Here is a 16879-nt window from a genome sequence, read left to right on the forward strand (position 1 = left end):
CACCCGGGGTGGAGCCGGTTAAGGATTCAGCAGAACTTAGTAACTTTGACTCAAGTCTTGTATTTGTGTTAAAATGTTTATTTAATATGTGAAAATTACCTGTCCAGAATCCAATAATTGTGATCCAGAATCTATAAACATAAAATCCCGACTTTGTTATGATACGTTTGAATGTTGATCAATATAGAGGTTTTGTATAATCGACTTCAATTAGTTTAGTATTGAGACAAAGTTGCTGAACACTAGTACATATCAAGCATTTTATTTTATAAGTGATTCGATCGAGTTTACAAAACTTTATTTTTTTGTGAATTTTTAACCAAACTAAGCCATTATATAAAACAATTTCCCAAAGTAATACGTTTTTCTAAAATTTTACAAAACTAGTATAAACGTATTTTACAGTAACGTTTTAGGGTATATTTTTTTAAAAAAAAACTAACAGCATTAGGTTGATATACGTTACTGTAAGTAACGTTTTACTCCTAAAACGTTACTCATAACGTTACTATGAGTAACGTTTTACTCGTAAAACGTTACTGTGAGTAACGTCTTAAGAGTAAAACGTTACTGTGAGTAACGTATATCAATCTGACGCCATCAACTTTTAAAAAATAAAATATATGCTAAAACGTTACTGTGGAATACGTTTATACTAGTTTTATAAAATTTTAGAAAAACATATTATTTTGGTGAATGGCTTTATATAATAGCTTAGTTTGATTAAAACCTCTTTTGTTGGTCGGTCAGAATGTATGACCAGGTTGATTAAGAACAATACCAGGTTGATTAAGAACAATATTTTAAATGCAAAGTTAGATTTTAGATGGCAAAAGAATTCATTACCCCCCTGAATTTGAAACTTTTTATTTGGTGTACACTTAAATTATATTCTGTTTTAATTACCCCTCAAACTTGTTTATTCCACTATCACGTACACCTTTTTGTCCGCTGCTCCTACACATGCGCGTCAGCTGGCAAAAATAGTGATGATGTGGATTTTCACCTGGATAAATAATAGCCACCTAGATAAATTAAAAATGACAAAAAATAAATATCATATTCCAACACCTCCGCCTCATCTCAGCCAAATAATGGTTCCACTACCAGCAGAACGCCATTTTTGTATGGTCATCATTCCCCACTTGAAATTGTATGGTCAAAAGAGTAGGTAAAAAGAGGAAAAAAATAATTGGAATAATTTGCCTTTTTGCCTTTGCTAACCTCCCTTTATTCACCTAATGTTTTATATAATCCATTAGCTTTATTTGCTTAAATAACCTTTTTATTTATATTTAGTTTGATAAGCTATAAATTGCAAAATATAAATACATTTACTAAAACAGAATATCACACACCAATAAACAAATATACCTAGCCCACAAATCAGGATAGGAGATTAGAGTGTACATTGATCTTACGCTTACCTTGAACAGATAAATAGGTTTACTTCGACGGACTTTCAATTTAAATAAAATGAATAAAATAATTGAAAAAGGGATACATATGGGAGCAATAACAGCAACAAAAAAAAATACAAAGTAATTCCCAAAAAAAAAAAAAGAGAAAATAATAATAACAATATTCACTCAAATTTAAAATCATATCTTCGATAATACGTAGGTGTGCAACCCTTCTTCTTCTTCTTTTTTTTCTTTTCACTTAAATAACCATTTAATTTCTTATATATTTTTTTGTCTGATTGATCTCTTGTTTTTTTACTGTTTGGATAGTGGGTTCACTTTGTCCACACATAATATACGTTTTAAAAAAAAATGACCTCCTTTTCTTTTTAATATGTTTCAAAAAGAATGATCTCTTTCTTTTTTTTGTAACAACTTTTCACGTGGTATGTTTAAGGCCACAAGATCAAAGGACAATTTTGTACATTTGATTTAACTTTAATTTAGGACCACAAGATTCAAAAGTCTTCTTTATACTCTTAAACTTCATATCAAATCAAACTAGATCATTCTTTGTGAAACGAAGAGAGTAAAATATTAAATACCTAACACAAAACTTCAATTCACTTTAATTTCCCTTTTTAGTTTAATTTATTACTCCTGGAGATTAAAAAAATAAAAAATATTTTTAGATTTTATTATCATATATTTTATAATTTAAAATAAATCACGTGAAAGTTTTTCAGTAAAATGTTATAAAAAAAAAGGTTATTTCTTAAATAAACTAAAAAAAGATTATTCTTTTTAAAACAGCGAGTAATATAATAATTAACTCTTTGCTTTTTTGGTTTTGGTTAATGTTAAAAGGGAATTTTATAGTTTAAAAAAGAAAAAAACAAGTCTTCTTTGCACGAATCATTTCGAAATCTATGCTTACACTTTTGGTAGCTTATTATTTGACCATGAAAATAAAAATAAAAAATCATAAATTTTAAAATTGGAGTAGAGAAGTTATGTTTTGACATAGTGTTTTTTATTTTGATTTCAATATTAATTATTTATTTTCAAATTATTTCTTGAAACATAAAATTATATTTCTATTATGATAAAATATTTATATCCGTCATTATTTTTAAAATAGTATGAAACTTAAAATCGATTAGTAAAAATAAACAGAAAAACAGGCCTTTTTGTTATGCTTTATGGCATCTTTGTTTAAATTTTAGAGATAATTGACTAAAAATATTTTTGTGTTATAAAATCATTTTCAAAATAATATTATTATAGAGAGAAGAATGTAAGAATGTAGATAGAAGAGAGAATTTTTATTCTTATTCCTCTGTCTTATAATTGTAAATGATATCTAAATTTATAGGTAGTGCGTTATTATCCTAAAAAGATTCATATCACTTTGAAAATACATATCTATGATAAAAATAAGTTCATGAATCCGCTTAATTCTGGATTTATAACAATTTGAATTTCAAGTTTTACATATTAGCTATTAGTTATTTCTTTTCTTTTTTTAATCTAAATAATTACTCCTTCGATTATAATTTACGCAACATATTTTTTCTAAGTTGAAAATCTTCAAAAATTATAAAATAAAATTTATATATTTATAAACCGCATAAAAATACTATAAGTTACAATAATTGACAATAAAAAATATTTAAAAGATATAAAAAAAAAACTTCTGATCAAAAATAAATTTATCAAACTAATTTCAAATCTAAAATATATCACAAAAATTAAAACCGAAGAATTACTTATTTATGTACCAAAATTACGTGTAGAATATGTCAATAATGCAATAATAACATATTCCACAAATACAAATAAAATAAGAGCAAGGGAAACCCCGTGAAAATTATTACTTACAAATTCAATAAATACAATTCAGACCAGGTTTAAATTGCATGAATAATAATGACAAATATTTTCACAAATATCGAGTATTAAATCATGTTAGTGAAAAATACAAAAAAAAAAAAAAACAAAAAAAAACAGTTATAATTAGAGATCAGATTGCTTTTGGCTTGTCCTATTATACTATTATTACGTAAATAATTTTTGGATTTATTTAAAACTAACTTATGACTAGTATTTTGTCACTCCCAGAAAGTAATTTTGTTTTTTTCTTCTTTTTTTCTTCTAGGGAAATGAGAAAAAATAATTTAAATTTAAATATTTTCTTGACTTTCACTAGTGTATATCAAAACAAAATAACAAATTATTACTCAAATAGCATTGGAATTTGCAAGTTACGTAATTTCTGGTGGATCACATTTTCTAGAAGGTAAAAACTATTTTAAAATAAAGATATTGTATTCCATCTGTCATATATTAATTTTTTTTTGCTTTACTTTATATTAAATTAAAGAAATTGGGGAAAATATGAAAAATAGCATAGATTCAACTTCAATCTCCCATGCATCGAAATATAAGTTCGATAATAATTATTCATCTCGTAATAAACGTTTTTGTTGATTCATTAAAAATTGAATAAAAGAAATATCGTATTTTCTTTTTAACAATGATGAAGAAAGATAAGTCGATGTTAAAGTTAATAATTTTTACCCACTCGTTTGACGTACCTCCTTGCTCTCCTCTCCCTCGTGTTCCATTTTAGTTTCTTTATTTTATAAAAAATAACTTACTTCATTTAAAAGATTCAAATATTTTAAGCGGAAAATGTTATCGTATTTATTTTATTCAAGATCAAAGGAATAATATTTGTGTAATATTTTTAATTTTTTCGTAGTTCATTTATGAAATTAGACTTGATATGTTATTGTTTGTTATGATCAGATCGCAAAGAAATACGTTTAACCTAATAAAAAAATATTAAATTATCACGATGACCCTTCAATTAACCTAAAACCTAGTACAACATCACAAGTTCAATTTGAATTATTTTCTCAACACTTATATAAGTTTTTTACTTTTATGTTTAGGATTAAAAGTTATGACATTTGATTAATTAAAAGTGAAAAGATACCATCAATCTCATCATATTCTTTGATAATAACCATTTATAAGCTAGTTTTGCATCTTATAAAAAAGTGTCATTTTAGCATTCCTAGTGGTAATCATTGCATATATTCCTAAATAGTGCTTAATTGTGCTCTTTAATACTACTACTTATAATAATTATTATTACTAAGTTACTAAGTCCTACCACAAATAATGCACAACAATCATGACAACAACAGCTATATCTTAGTTATGTAGAAAAGAATTATTTTCTAATTAATTAACACTTTTTTTTCTCATAAATAAAAATATATATACAAGCTTCCTAGTATTATGTCACTCCCCTCTTGTGGCCCTCTCCAATTGCTTTTTTATTAAAGTAAAATAAGATACTTAATTATAATACTCCCTAGTAATTGATTGTTTACCCATCTAACCCCTAGAGCCTTGAGTATATCTTTGTGGGGTAATTATGCCTTAATCACCCTACCTTTTTTTTTTAAAAAAAAAAATGTATATGTATTAGTTATAGTTTTATTTAATCCTTCGTTTAATAGGATTTTCAATCATTATACACCCTACAATCTTAAATATTTTAATATTTTTCAAATTAAGAAAAAAAATTGTATTTGTCATCGACTCTAGTCTAGTATATACGTGATATATAAATCCATCTAAGAAGCATTGCCTTGAAAATTGGACTTTATCATTCCAAAATTACCCTTTCTTGCATTTACCATTTTTATGAAATGGTTTAGTTCATAGACAACTTATAACTAATGAAGTACAAATGAAGGTTTACTACTAATACATCACTTAAAAATTGAAAAAACTTTAGAAACATTTTTCTTTTGAGTGTCACATCATTAATTACCACAAAGAAAGTGTTTCACTATTTTTCCCAATTTAAATTTACTAGAATAATTGTACTAAAGCAAAATTCCAAGAAAGGTAGGATTTGGATTGAATTGATAAAAAAGGAAGATAATAAAGAAAGATGCTCCATTGTCCCCATTTGCCTTGCTTTTCTCACCTCACCAAAAAATAATTGCAAAAAAACAAATTCTTATATTTTTTTCTCTAATGGCAAACATAATCTTATTAAACAAATAATAATTTCTTAAATTGGACCCTTATTTGTTCCTCATTTAAAGCAAACTAAAAAAATTATACTCCTTCTTCCTTTTTATTTATCATGTTTTACTTTACGAGAATTAATCTTTAAAATTAAAATAAATTAGATTAATTTAATATTTTAAATTTAGATTTTTAAAAATATATGAACCACATTATAAGTTGTAATTCTTTTCATATTAATATAATAAAAAAAATACATTTTAAAATATTAATTAAAATTTATGTCAGTTAATTCTAACAAAAATGAAATATGACGAATAAAAATAAATAAAAGAGAATATTTTTCATTTTTCATATAATCATAGTGTTGTGAATTTGCTTATAACCATTAACTCCAAAAAAAAAAAATGTGTGTTTGCTCCTCAAAATTATACTTTTATTACAATTAATCAAGATTTTTTGTTTTTGTTGTTGATTCCTGAAGGTTTTTATCAATCTTTCTCTATTCCCAATGCAAGAAAAGAACTTGTAGAAATATTACACAAGGGGGGTGACACAATTTTTGCATATTTTCTTGTGTTTTTCTCTTCTTCTTCACTACTACTGCTACTACTGATGCAAGTCCCAATGGAGATAAAACTTTTTCAGCCTTTGTACATCACTACTACTTTCTTGATTTTTCTTTCTTTGATTGTTGTTTTCCCTGTTTTAGCTGTTGATCCTTTTACACAAGGACTCTTGAGCTTAAAAACTGAAGTTCTTGATAATTCCAACAGTTTGAAAGATTGGATTTTGCCTTCTGCTTCAACTGATAAAATTTATGCATGTTCTTGGTCTGGTGTGAAATGTAATGAAAATTCTTCTTTGATTATTGGCTTGGATCTTTCTGTGAAAAATCTTGGTGGGGTTCTGTCAGAGAATCAATTTAGTTTATTTTCAGACCTTGTTGAGCTGAATTTGAGTCATAACTCATTTTCTGAGAAACTCCCTGTTGGGATTTTCAAGTTGAGTAATTTGAGAAGCTTGGATATTAGCAGGAACAATTTTTCTGGTCATTTCCCAAGTGGGATTTCAAATCTTCATTCTCTTGTCATTCTTGATGCTTTTAGTAACAGCTTCTCTGGTCCTTTGCCTAAAGATGCTTCACAAATTGAGTCACTCAAGGTACTGTTAGGGTTTGCTTTGTTTTTTGACAACTTTAATTTCTGCCACATAACACACTAACTAGCACCCACAGTGTAGTCTTGTTAATAGAGGAGAGTGATAGTTCTCTCCATAGTTTCTATACTTTTTTTAATGGTCAAAAACAAGTTTGAACTCTGTGAGTTTCACATTCTAACTATCAATTGTTCTCTTTTCCTGTTTGAATTATACTAACTAGTTGTGTAGTAAAACGCACCTCAACTATGAGTTGTTCCTTTTTCCTTCCTGAATGAATAGGTCTATTTTAATACATAGATGGTGATAGTTCAGTTTTCCTTCCTCAATTATAGGTCTATTTTAATACATGGATGATAAAGTTCAGGTAAAAAAAGTGACAACTAATAGTTTGGATTCTGAAATTTGCGGAAAAGAAAAAGATAGTTTAGGCGTGTTATTGACATTATATCTTTCTTTTATACTGATAGTTTTATGTCTGTTTTAGGATAGTTCTGTTTGCCTGTTCATTTATCGTCGGTCAAGATTTGCTTTGTTGGATTCTGCATGACGCTTTGTTATTCCGATCCCAACAGGTACTGAATTTTGCAGGGAGTTATTTCAGTGGTCCAATTCCTTCTGAGTATGGCTCATTCAAGAATCTTGATTTCATTCACTTAGCTGGAAATTCTCTGAGTGGTAAAATACCACCAGAATTAGGGATGCTGAAAACAGTAATTCATATGGAGATTGGTTATAATTTATATGAAGGAACCATACCTTGGGAACTTGGGAATATGAGTAAGATTCAGTATCTTGATATTGCTAGTGCAAATTTATCTGGTTCAATACCAAAAGAGCTGACTAATTTGACCAATCTTGAGTCACTTTTTTTGTTTAGAAATCAGCTTAGTGGTAAAATTCCATGGGAGTTTGGAAACATCATATCTTTATCAAGTTTGGATCTTTCTGATAATTATCTTTCAGGCCCAATCCCTGAGAGTTTCTCCGAGTTGAAAAATCTAAAGTTGCTTAGTGTTATGTACAATGACTTAAGTGGAACTGTTCCTGAAGGAATTGCAAAGCTTCCACAGCTTGATACACTTCTATTATGGGACAATTGGTTTAAAGGTTCACTCCCAAAAGATTTGGGCAAATATTCAAAGCTGAAATATGTTGATGTTTCGACAAACTATTTTGTAGGTAGCATTCCACCAAGTATATGTTCAGGTGGGATGTTACAAAGGTTGATCCTTTTTTCGAATAATTTCACTGGTGGACTCTCTCCATCACTTTCCAATTGTTCCTCTCTTGTTCGGATCCGTATCGAAGACAATTTATTCTCAGGTGATATCTCTTTGAACTTTGGCAAGTTTCCTGATTTGTCATATGTTGATATGTCTAGAAATAGGTTCACTGGAGGGATTCCTACTGATATTTCCTTAGCTTCCAAGCTTGAGTACTTCAATGTGTCTAATAATCCAAATCTTGGAGCCGTAATCTCGGAGAAGACATTGTCTTTGTACGCACTACAGAATTTCTCAGCTACAAATTGTAGCATTTCAGGGGATTTTCCTCCTTTTGGACCTTGCAAATCTTTACTGGTTCTTGAATTGAGTATGAACAATGTTTCCGGGATTCTCCCTCAAAGCATAAGCAACTGCCAAAATCTTCTGAGCTTAGACTTGGCCAACAACAATTTAAGTGGTGAAATACCTGTTGGACTTGCTAGCCTTCCTGATATTAGTGTTGTAGACCTGTCACACAATAGTTTTAGCGGTTCTATTCCGGCCAAGTTTGGAAGTTCTTCCAGCTTACAACTTCTTAATGTGTCATTCAACGATCTCTCGGGTTTGATTCCATTTGAAAAGAGTTTTAAGGTGATGGATAGTAGTGCCTTCTGGGGTAATCCTAAGCTCTGTGGAACACAGTTGAGGCCTTGTCGTGGACCGAATGGACTAGAGTTAGGAAGCAGAAAGACGCAAAAGCTGGCATGGGTTTTCATAACCTGTGGTATCATAGTGTTGGCTATTACAGCTGCATTTTTCGGAGTATATTTCAGAAGAAGAGGTCAAGGGCAGTGGAAAATGGTTTCTTTTAGTGGATTTCCTCGGTTTACAGCAAATGATGTTTTGAGGAGCTTCAATTCTATCGAAGAAACCACGGATATGGTGCCGCCCTTCGCTGGTTCTGATTGCAAAGCTGTTCTGCCAACAGGAATTACCGTCTTGGTGAAGAAGATCGAATGGAGGACAGAGAGAATGAAGGCTATGCTGGACTTGATATCGAGGATGGGCAATGCAAGGCACAAGAATTTGACCAGATTGTTGGGATGTTGCTACAATAAGCGTATGGCTTACCTGTTGTGTGACTACTTGCCTAATGGAAATCTGGCCGAAAAGATCAGGACGAAGAGAGATTGGGTGACCAAGCATAAAATCATTGTGGCAATTGCTAAGGGACTGTATTTCCTGCATCATGATTGCTACCCCGCGATACCTCATGGGGATTTGAAGACAAATAACATTATGTTTGATGAAAACATGGAACCTCATTTGACTGAATTCGGTGTTAGATTCTTGATACAATTAAATAATGGTCTGTCGGTAGCACGAGTTGGAAATGAATCAGGTATGCACTTATACTTTCTAGTAGAAGATGTAGTTTGCATTAATGTTTGTTAAATACTCAGATAGAAGCGATCTTAGAAGAAAGAAAAAAAAGGCAGCTCGGTGCACAAAACATTTTAAACATGTGACCAGACAACTTTACCGTTGCTCGAGGCTCCCTTTCATTTCTAATTGAAGTGTTTAATAATCTTAATTTGACTAACATAAGTTAATAGCCGTAATTCCAGATCACTGGTTGTAAATCTTGTTTAATTCTGTCTTACAGGTGAAATCGAGCAAGCTATAAAGGAAGAACTTTACAGGGACATATACAACTTTGGTGAGCTCATTCTGGAAATCTTAACCAACGGGAAGCTGTCAAATGCAGCGACGAGCATTAAGAACACCTCCAAAGATGTTCTTTTGAGAGAGGTTTTGGATGAGAATGATGTTGCTCCATCGAGCTCGGTCCAAGAGGAAATAGAACTGGTTCTTGAAGTTGCTTCACTTTGCACCAGAGTTAGACCTTCAGATAGGCCATCAATAGAAGATGCACTAAAGCTTGTTACTTGTTTGAAGAAACAAGGGTAATGATGTTCTTAAACTAGAATGCCAATATTTAGACATGATTAGAAATTCTGAAGCACAAAATATGTTGTAAAAGTCTTTTATTTCAATTGCTTTTTGTTACTTCATCTAGTCAAGAAGTTGATGCCTTTTCTTTTGTCAGGAATAGAATGTTTTTGATGTAAAGTAGAGGAATGTAAGTAAGTTCTATCCTCAGCAATATAAGGGTTGTTATTCTATCTTTTTTATTTTTTAGATGTTTTCAAACCATTGTTCAACTTATTCTTGAGAATGAAATACTATTATAAAGTAACTATTCCCATATTCATGTGCTACTTTATGCTACCGAGTCGCTAAGAGTTATTTGGATTTTGGTGGGTTGATTGAGATTTTTTCATCCTCATCAGAGGGTTTCGGATTTAAGCCTTCGAGGATAGAAAAAATCTAATCGTATCGTGTAGGAAATAAAAAAAATAATTATCCTTTAATTGTTGTCCTATCATGTCTCAAATTTGATTTAAAAATAATTTTAAAATTCTATTAATGATCAAACACAAGTTTAATTTTTAAATACTTCTTCCATTGGTTTAGTAAAAGTTCTATTTTAGATAGAAAAATCAACTTGTTTGGCTGATAGGATTCTAAACATTGTATAAAGTTATTTATGTATTAATTTAGATAGAAAAATCAACTTGTTTGGTTGATAGGATTCTAAACATTGTATAAAGTTATTTATGCATTAATTTAATATACGATGTTTGGTTGTGTTTTTTGAATTAGGAGGAAATCTATGTATAAGTAGATAAAAATAATGTATTAGCATGATGAAAATGATGCTTAATACATCTTCCTCCATACACATGCCCAGTAGAAGATATCTTTATGTACCATAAAATTACAATTTTCATCTCCTAATTAAAAAGTATTATTGCCTCACTCTTTTCACCACTGCATTACCCTTTTTAAGCTAGGATTCAAATACTAAAATCGAATTAAACAATTTAAGAATATACCCTCGTTAAGCACATGGAATGTGTAGCTCGATTTAATTTGAGCCCCCAACCCAACCCCTCCAATCGAAAAAAACTTGCATAAATTTCACTTTTCATTTTTAAGTGCAAACTCCTACCATCATTTGTTGCATAGGTCTGGGAGTTGAGTGTAAATCAAAATTACATTAAAAACCAATTCTACATATCCTGCTGAAATTGCAGAAAAAGTTTACAGCATTCCGGTGCAGTCACAAATAAGATATATTAGATTTTGCTCAAAATAACTCAAACCAGACACAGTGCATGTGTGCATACCTACACCTTTTACACTTGCAGTTCACTAATGTATAGAGGTGTTGAGAGGCAGTATTTAAATCCACAATTCAAATATTCCTGCTTGATTTCCTTAAGGGCATCAAATTATGTGATATAAACTCTTTAGGCTTTTCGAACAACGACTCTCCGTTCTCGTTTGTACTCCACTTCATCCCTTTGATGCATAATTATCAGTGCTCTTCTTACCTGACAATGTTTAGCACTTGCATCAGCACAAGGTCTAAAGAGTAATGTATCAATGAATAAATCTAGACTTCTACTAGTTTACTACCAAAAGAGTAATCAGATAGGCACCAACAATAATCATATTAATGGAGCAAACAAGGGAATATATTATGAGAAAGGCATATATGTAAAACATTGAAAGGACGACTCTTACAATTGATTCATTCATGCCCATCCTGGTCAGTTCATCAACTAATCGTCTCTCTGATATATGGCTACCAATACCCATTCTTCTCTTAATTTGGGTTTCGGCTTGCTATTCATCCACAAAAATTAACACTGTTAGATTCTGTGGTTGGAAGGATGTATAGCTGGGAAAGTTAATGCGAGTATTGGTTGCACAAGAGACAAACCTTTATCTCATTTGCCATCTCAGGAGTAAGGTTTATGTGTTGATTGATTCCGGATCGTGCTGCATCCATTGTGGAAATGTTGAAGAGCCTAATTGCTTCTGAAACGTGATCTTCATTTGCAACTTGGGAGCTAAAATCATGATAAGAAAGAGCTGATTATTGATTAAAAGACTGCTAGTATAGGAGCTGAAAGAAAGAATAAAGATAACGGTGAAAGAAACACATGGAAAAGGGACTTTTCCTAAACAACTTAAATGCATAGTTAATAAAGCAGGATGATAAACTTCGAAGCATTTGATTCTAAACAAGCGACAATGATGCAACTTATAGTTGTGGCTACTTACAGTCTCATTCTTGCCAGAGCTTCACTCAACCTCACTATGGCCTCTAGTTGCCGCACAGTAATTGGTATTGCTGCTGCCTCTCCAGTTTCATTTGATTGCCGCCTCATATCCTGAAGCAGACAACAGAAGAAACAAATATCATTGAGAGATGTACAACATTTTCATAATCAAGAAATGTTCTTGGATGTCTTATTCTGGACAATCGCCATAGTTAGCCTGCTGATATAATTACCTGCCTAATTTTGACATAACTTTCTTGTAACATTGAGGCTGCAGAATCTGATAGTCGCGGATGGCAATTCGTCTTACAATATTGTATATATCTGCAACAGGAACACTTTTGCTTCAACATCTAGACCTTACAAGTTACAATAATAATGAAGTGCACAACTTTAAGCCATATTAGGTACCAACCTTTTCAGCCAATTATACTCCTTAGAAGTTTTCGTGTCATCCCTAGATGCTTCAGCAGATGCATGGACCCTGACAATATGGCTAGCAATACGCTGTAGAGAAAGAAACACTCAGTAAGTGAAGACTCATTCTTGCATGTTCTAGCACTGAATAAGCAATAGCGAAGTCTTCTTCAAATTACATCAATGAAAATAATTTTGAAATTAAATACCCATTTATTTGTGATTTCATGCCCAGTACACTATGTGCACAATCTAGACACCTAATTTCTTGAACAAAGTGAAGTCCACACCACGAAAATCTCATTTCATCAACAGAATTGAGAGCGCTAGGATTGTCTTACCTTGTCCTGATCGTACTTCCTGATGTCTTTCACAATGAAAATCAAATCGAATCTTGAAAGAATTGTTGTCTGCAAGTCAATGTTATCTTGTGCAGTCTGCAATGAAAAAAGCACTTCAGATCCTGCTTTATGCCAACACGATATGCAGAAAATTGTAAAAGCATAAAACAATTGAAAGGAATTATAGAAACCTTGAGATCATCATAGCGTCCAGATGGAGGATTAGCAGCAGCAAGCACCGCTGTTCTTGAATTCAGGACTGTTGTAATTCCAGCCTTCGCAATGGAAATCGTTTGCTGTTCCATTGCTTCATGAATAGCCACTCTAGTAACCAGTAAGAAGCTCTTTAGAAATTCTCATGAGAAAAAATAGTACAAAAAGGGAAGGAGCTCTAACTATAATCTACCTATCTTCTGGCCTCATTTTGTCAAACTCATCAATGCAGACAACTCCTCCATCTGCCAAGACCATGGCTCCACCTTCTAGGTAAAACTCACGCTGATTGTTAAAAAGAAACTTATCAATTTTTGATAAACTATAAAGAAACTCATCATTTGAAAATATTGAAAATGGAACATTTATCTGAAATGGCTTCTAGACTAAGGTAAATATAGAAACTTACAGAGCTATTATCCCTAATTACAGAAGCTGTGAGACCAGCAGCTGAAGATCCCTTGCCTGATGTGTATACAGCTACTGGGGCTGTTTTTTCCACAAATTTTAGAAACTACATGGTAAAATAAAATAATTCAGACTCTCATTTGCATTGGAAATAGAAATAAGGATGATAACAATAGAAAACCTTGCAAACCAAACGCCAAATTAAATTACTCATGCTTCAGCAAACAAAAAAGGCTCTCATGAAAATGGAATTTCATGTCAACAATGCCACCTTTAAACCAATGAGTTTAACTGACCTGTGATTTAGCAGTCGAGGGATCCCCCAAGAGCAATACGTTGATATCACCTCTTAATCTTACACCATCAGGCAAGAACTGCACAAATAGAGTTAGAGATTAACCGAAAAATAAACGAAGAACATTGACATTGAAGGAAAAATGGCATACCTTCCTTGACCCTCCAAATAAAAGACATGCAACAGCTTTCTTGACATCAACATGCCCAAATATTGAGGGAGCAACCATTGAGCATATCTTGTCATAAGCATTACTATCGGATGCAAATTTCAGGAATTCTTCTTTCTGCAAGAAGGAAGGTCATGAGAACTGATGCACAAGTGAATAATATCCATTCAGATTAAAAAAAACACTAAAAGTGAAAAAAAAATGTTGTCCAAAGACTCCAAACAGGATTTTGGCCCGTGCTATTGAAAAGAGGCAACAAAAATAAATAACATTCAAACTTCTCTTGACCTTAAAGCTCTCAATCACCACATGTATTGATAATTTAGAAATTACCTCATCTACTGTGAAGTTGGCTGGCCCTCGAGAATTGGCCTCATTTGTTTCTTCCAATCCAACAACTCTAATATAAGGCTGCCTAACAGCAACAGCTCCTTTGTGACTGCATCCCAGTTCAGTACATAGTAACCCCGAAGTTAAAAAAAATTTGATAAAAATGAAGTGACAAACACTACAAAATTGAATTCCTTTTAAAAGTTGGTGGACTCTTACGATGTTGATGAATTCGAAGCTTGAAAAATACTGTAGATACCCATTATCGTAAGCCTTGTACCAGGCACTATAGTTTGAACAAGATGACGATCTATAGATAGAAGCATATTTCTTGGCAGCTCTCCAGTAGGAACATCCTATAATTACATCAACAAAAAACATAAATAAAATGAGAATATGACATAAAGAAGGCTATACTGATGGCAGTTAAGCTTCTCTTCTGCAACTAAATGCTTCCTCACCTCAGGGTTCTCCTGCAACTTGAGTGTCTGCTGGTCAACATACTTACTTTTATCTGGAACCACTACCCATGGATCAATAGGACATGGGTCCTCCCCCACCTGCAAAAATTCCTACCATTAGAATATCACCTAATAAACTTCAAATTAAGAGTTCCCAGTTTCCATTTTATAAACCTGAGGAACATGATCACAGGAACGTGGTACAATAGCTCCTCCAAGCCCTGGACGACATGGGACAATCTTCACATTTTTGCAGTTCTTACATAGCAAGGTCACATAAGTTGCCTTCGCTTTAGTCTTTGATGCAGCAATAACAATCCCAGATACCTTGACCAGCTTTGATATACATTGTGCCTAAACAAAAAAAGGTTTAGAAATATGGGAATGAGTTTATCAATTAGAGAAAGTCTAAGATAATCAAGAAAAAGGCAAAGTTCAAACAGAAACTAACCCCAAGGGAACGCATTGACATTGAATCCTGCTCTGACCTCAAGAGTATTTGTACTTCACCAATCTCCGGCTCCTCCATTTCTCCACTTTCACTAGCTACCCTGGATTTCAAACTGGCAAGAACCTCAGCTGCTGCAGTTTCAAACTATAAACCCAGGATACAAAAAAAAGTGTCATTCAGTAGTTGATTTTTGAAATCCACATAAATCATATATCAACATATCATGTAATTTAAGACAATGATACACTGATCTTAACCATACTTTTCACATACAAAAAGTTTATTATTAGTTCAGCCACATACACTGAATTACTACACATGAATAACGAAGGCCAATATGTATCTAGAACAATTCCTCAATAGATGCCAAAGTTTCACGAGCCATTCACCTATAACAAATGAATAGTATCGTTTGCATCATTTACAGCACTGCAGGTACCTATAGGAGGACATAGCTAGACATTTATTAGACCTTTCAATTATTGTAACTGTCATTCTTCACTTCACATTTTAGAAATAAATAAAGTAATATATCTGCATCTAGAGGGGTGTTCTATTATGTCAAAAGGAACCCTTTCTCATGCCTCTATTCAAACAGTAATGTAGCCTTTCAGCAGTGAATATGTACAAACCCATTTGCAACCTAACTAATATACCTAACAACAACGCCCCAAACCCAAATGCAACTATTTAATAACTCAAAATGCAAACATATGCAAATTCCACAAATGCATACATAAACATTTTTGAAAACCCAAATTAGTGAAAACTGCATCCAATTGTTAAGCATCGAGTAAATTACGCTTGACTATACATCAATCTGGCCATCATTAGTTGTCACGACAAACTTAATCCTATCCAAAATAAACTGCAAGTGCAAAAAGCTACTAGTATAAACACAATTACAATATAACAAACCATTAAAAAACCATAAATCAGTAAATTTTTTTCATCATCAACACAAGTCATAATCCAATATAAGCATTCATTTTCAACAAATCAAAATGTCATTACAATACAACAGTAAATAAATCCATTAAACTCTAAAGTTCATCAACCACAAATTCACAGCCATAAACCAACTCATTCATAATCATTCAATTCAACAAATCCACATCTAATTACAACAAAACAGCAAATTATATCCATTAAACTCCCAAGTTCATCAGTCACATATTCAAAGTCATAAATCATAACCATTCATTTTCAACAAAAAAATACAAACTAAATCCATCAATTCTCAAGTTTATCAACAACAAATCTACATCCACATACTGCTAAACAACACGACAGAAATATAACTATTGCATACCAAAGGAAGGTAATCAGCAGGGTTCTGTCGAAGGAGTTCAGGTAGGGTTTGGTCCCGTTCATAGGAAAGGAGATCAGAAAGGTTAATAATAAGGTAATTTTGGTTCTCGAGAAGAGCTTCTCTGTAAGGAAACACATTTGGCTGAGATTTATCAGGAAAGTTCCTGATGAACTCCTTGAACTTCCGTAGTATGACATGGCGGCTCGTCCCTCCATTTTCAGCGTCTCCGGTGGCTCCGCCGCCGTGAGGAAACTGAGCTTGGTCGCTGTAGTATACTGCTCCTTCGTCCCATCCAGACATCTCTCCTTTCTCTCTCTAGAAATCTCTCGTTTTCTCTCACTAAGATTCCACTCTCTCTATGTTTGTTTGTGAGCTTTGGCTCTCTTTCTGGAGGAAGGGTTTAACAAAAGGAGAGGGTGATTTTGGCGGGAATCAGTTGGCGGGAAAACTATGCACGTGAGTAG

The 16879-nt window shown here is 32.2% G+C and overlaps 2 protein-coding genes across 2 annotated transcripts; one reads left to right on the forward strand and one right to left on the reverse strand.

Annotated features, from left to right (window-relative positions):
* Positions 1-5841: 5841 nt before the first annotated feature.
* On the forward strand, positions 5842-10017 carry LOC107025774 (leucine-rich repeat receptor-like protein kinase TDR). Its single transcript, XM_015226518.2, has 3 exons — positions 5842-6620; positions 7190-9224; positions 9489-10017. The coding sequence occupies exons 1-3, from the start codon at positions 6072-6074 to the stop codon at positions 9791-9793; spliced, it is 2889 nt and encodes a 962-aa protein (XP_015082004.1). The 5' UTR covers positions 5842-6071; the 3' UTR covers positions 9794-10017.
* A 907-nt stretch (positions 10018-10924) lies between these two features.
* On the reverse strand, positions 10925-16793 carry LOC107025775 (DNA replication licensing factor MCM5). Its single transcript, XM_015226519.2, has 18 exons — positions 16416-16793; positions 15104-15247; positions 14827-15006; positions 14653-14751; positions 14411-14547; positions 14195-14300; positions 13844-13978; positions 13694-13771; positions 13399-13503; positions 13183-13274; positions 12968-13100; positions 12777-12872; positions 12434-12525; positions 12252-12342; positions 12020-12129; positions 11676-11805; positions 11477-11578; positions 10925-11283 (listed from the first exon to the last, which is right to left on the reverse strand). The coding sequence occupies exons 1-18, from the start codon at positions 16713-16715 to the stop codon at positions 11200-11202; spliced, it is 2214 nt and encodes a 737-aa protein (XP_015082005.1). The 5' UTR covers positions 16716-16793; the 3' UTR covers positions 10925-11199.
* Between the last annotated feature and the right edge of the window lie 86 nt (positions 16794-16879).

Source organism: Solanum pennellii, chromosome 7 (assembly GCF_001406875.1).
Source record: "Solanum pennellii chromosome 7, SPENNV200".
Classification (NCBI taxonomy): Eukaryota; Viridiplantae; Streptophyta; class Magnoliopsida; order Solanales; family Solanaceae; genus Solanum; species Solanum pennellii.

Bases quoted from the DNA above. Each gene is read 5' to 3' on its own strand.
- LOC107025774 (XM_015226518.2), top strand. From the start codon at position 6,072: ATGCAAGTCCCAATGGAGATAAAACTTTTTCAGCCTTTGTACATCACT. The intron at 6,621-7,189 runs GTACTGTTAGGG...CGATCCCAACAG, and splicing joins CACAAATTGAGTCACTCAAG to GTACTGAATTTTGCAGGGAG. The intron at 9,225-9,488 runs GTATGCACTTAT...TCTGTCTTACAG, and splicing joins ACGAGTTGGAAATGAATCAG to GTGAAATCGAGCAAGCTATA.
- LOC107025775 (XM_015226519.2), bottom strand. From the start codon at position 16,715: ATGTCTGGATGGGACGAAGGAGCAGTATACTACAGCGACCAAGCTCAG. The intron at 14,548-14,652 runs GTGAGGAAGCAT...ATGTAATTATAG, and splicing joins AGTTGCAGGAGAACCCTGAG to GATGTTCCTACTGGAGAGCT. The intron at 13,979-14,194 runs GTAATTTCTAAA...TCCTTCTTGCAG, and splicing joins CCAACTTCACAGTAGATGAG to AAAGAAGAATTCCTGAAATT.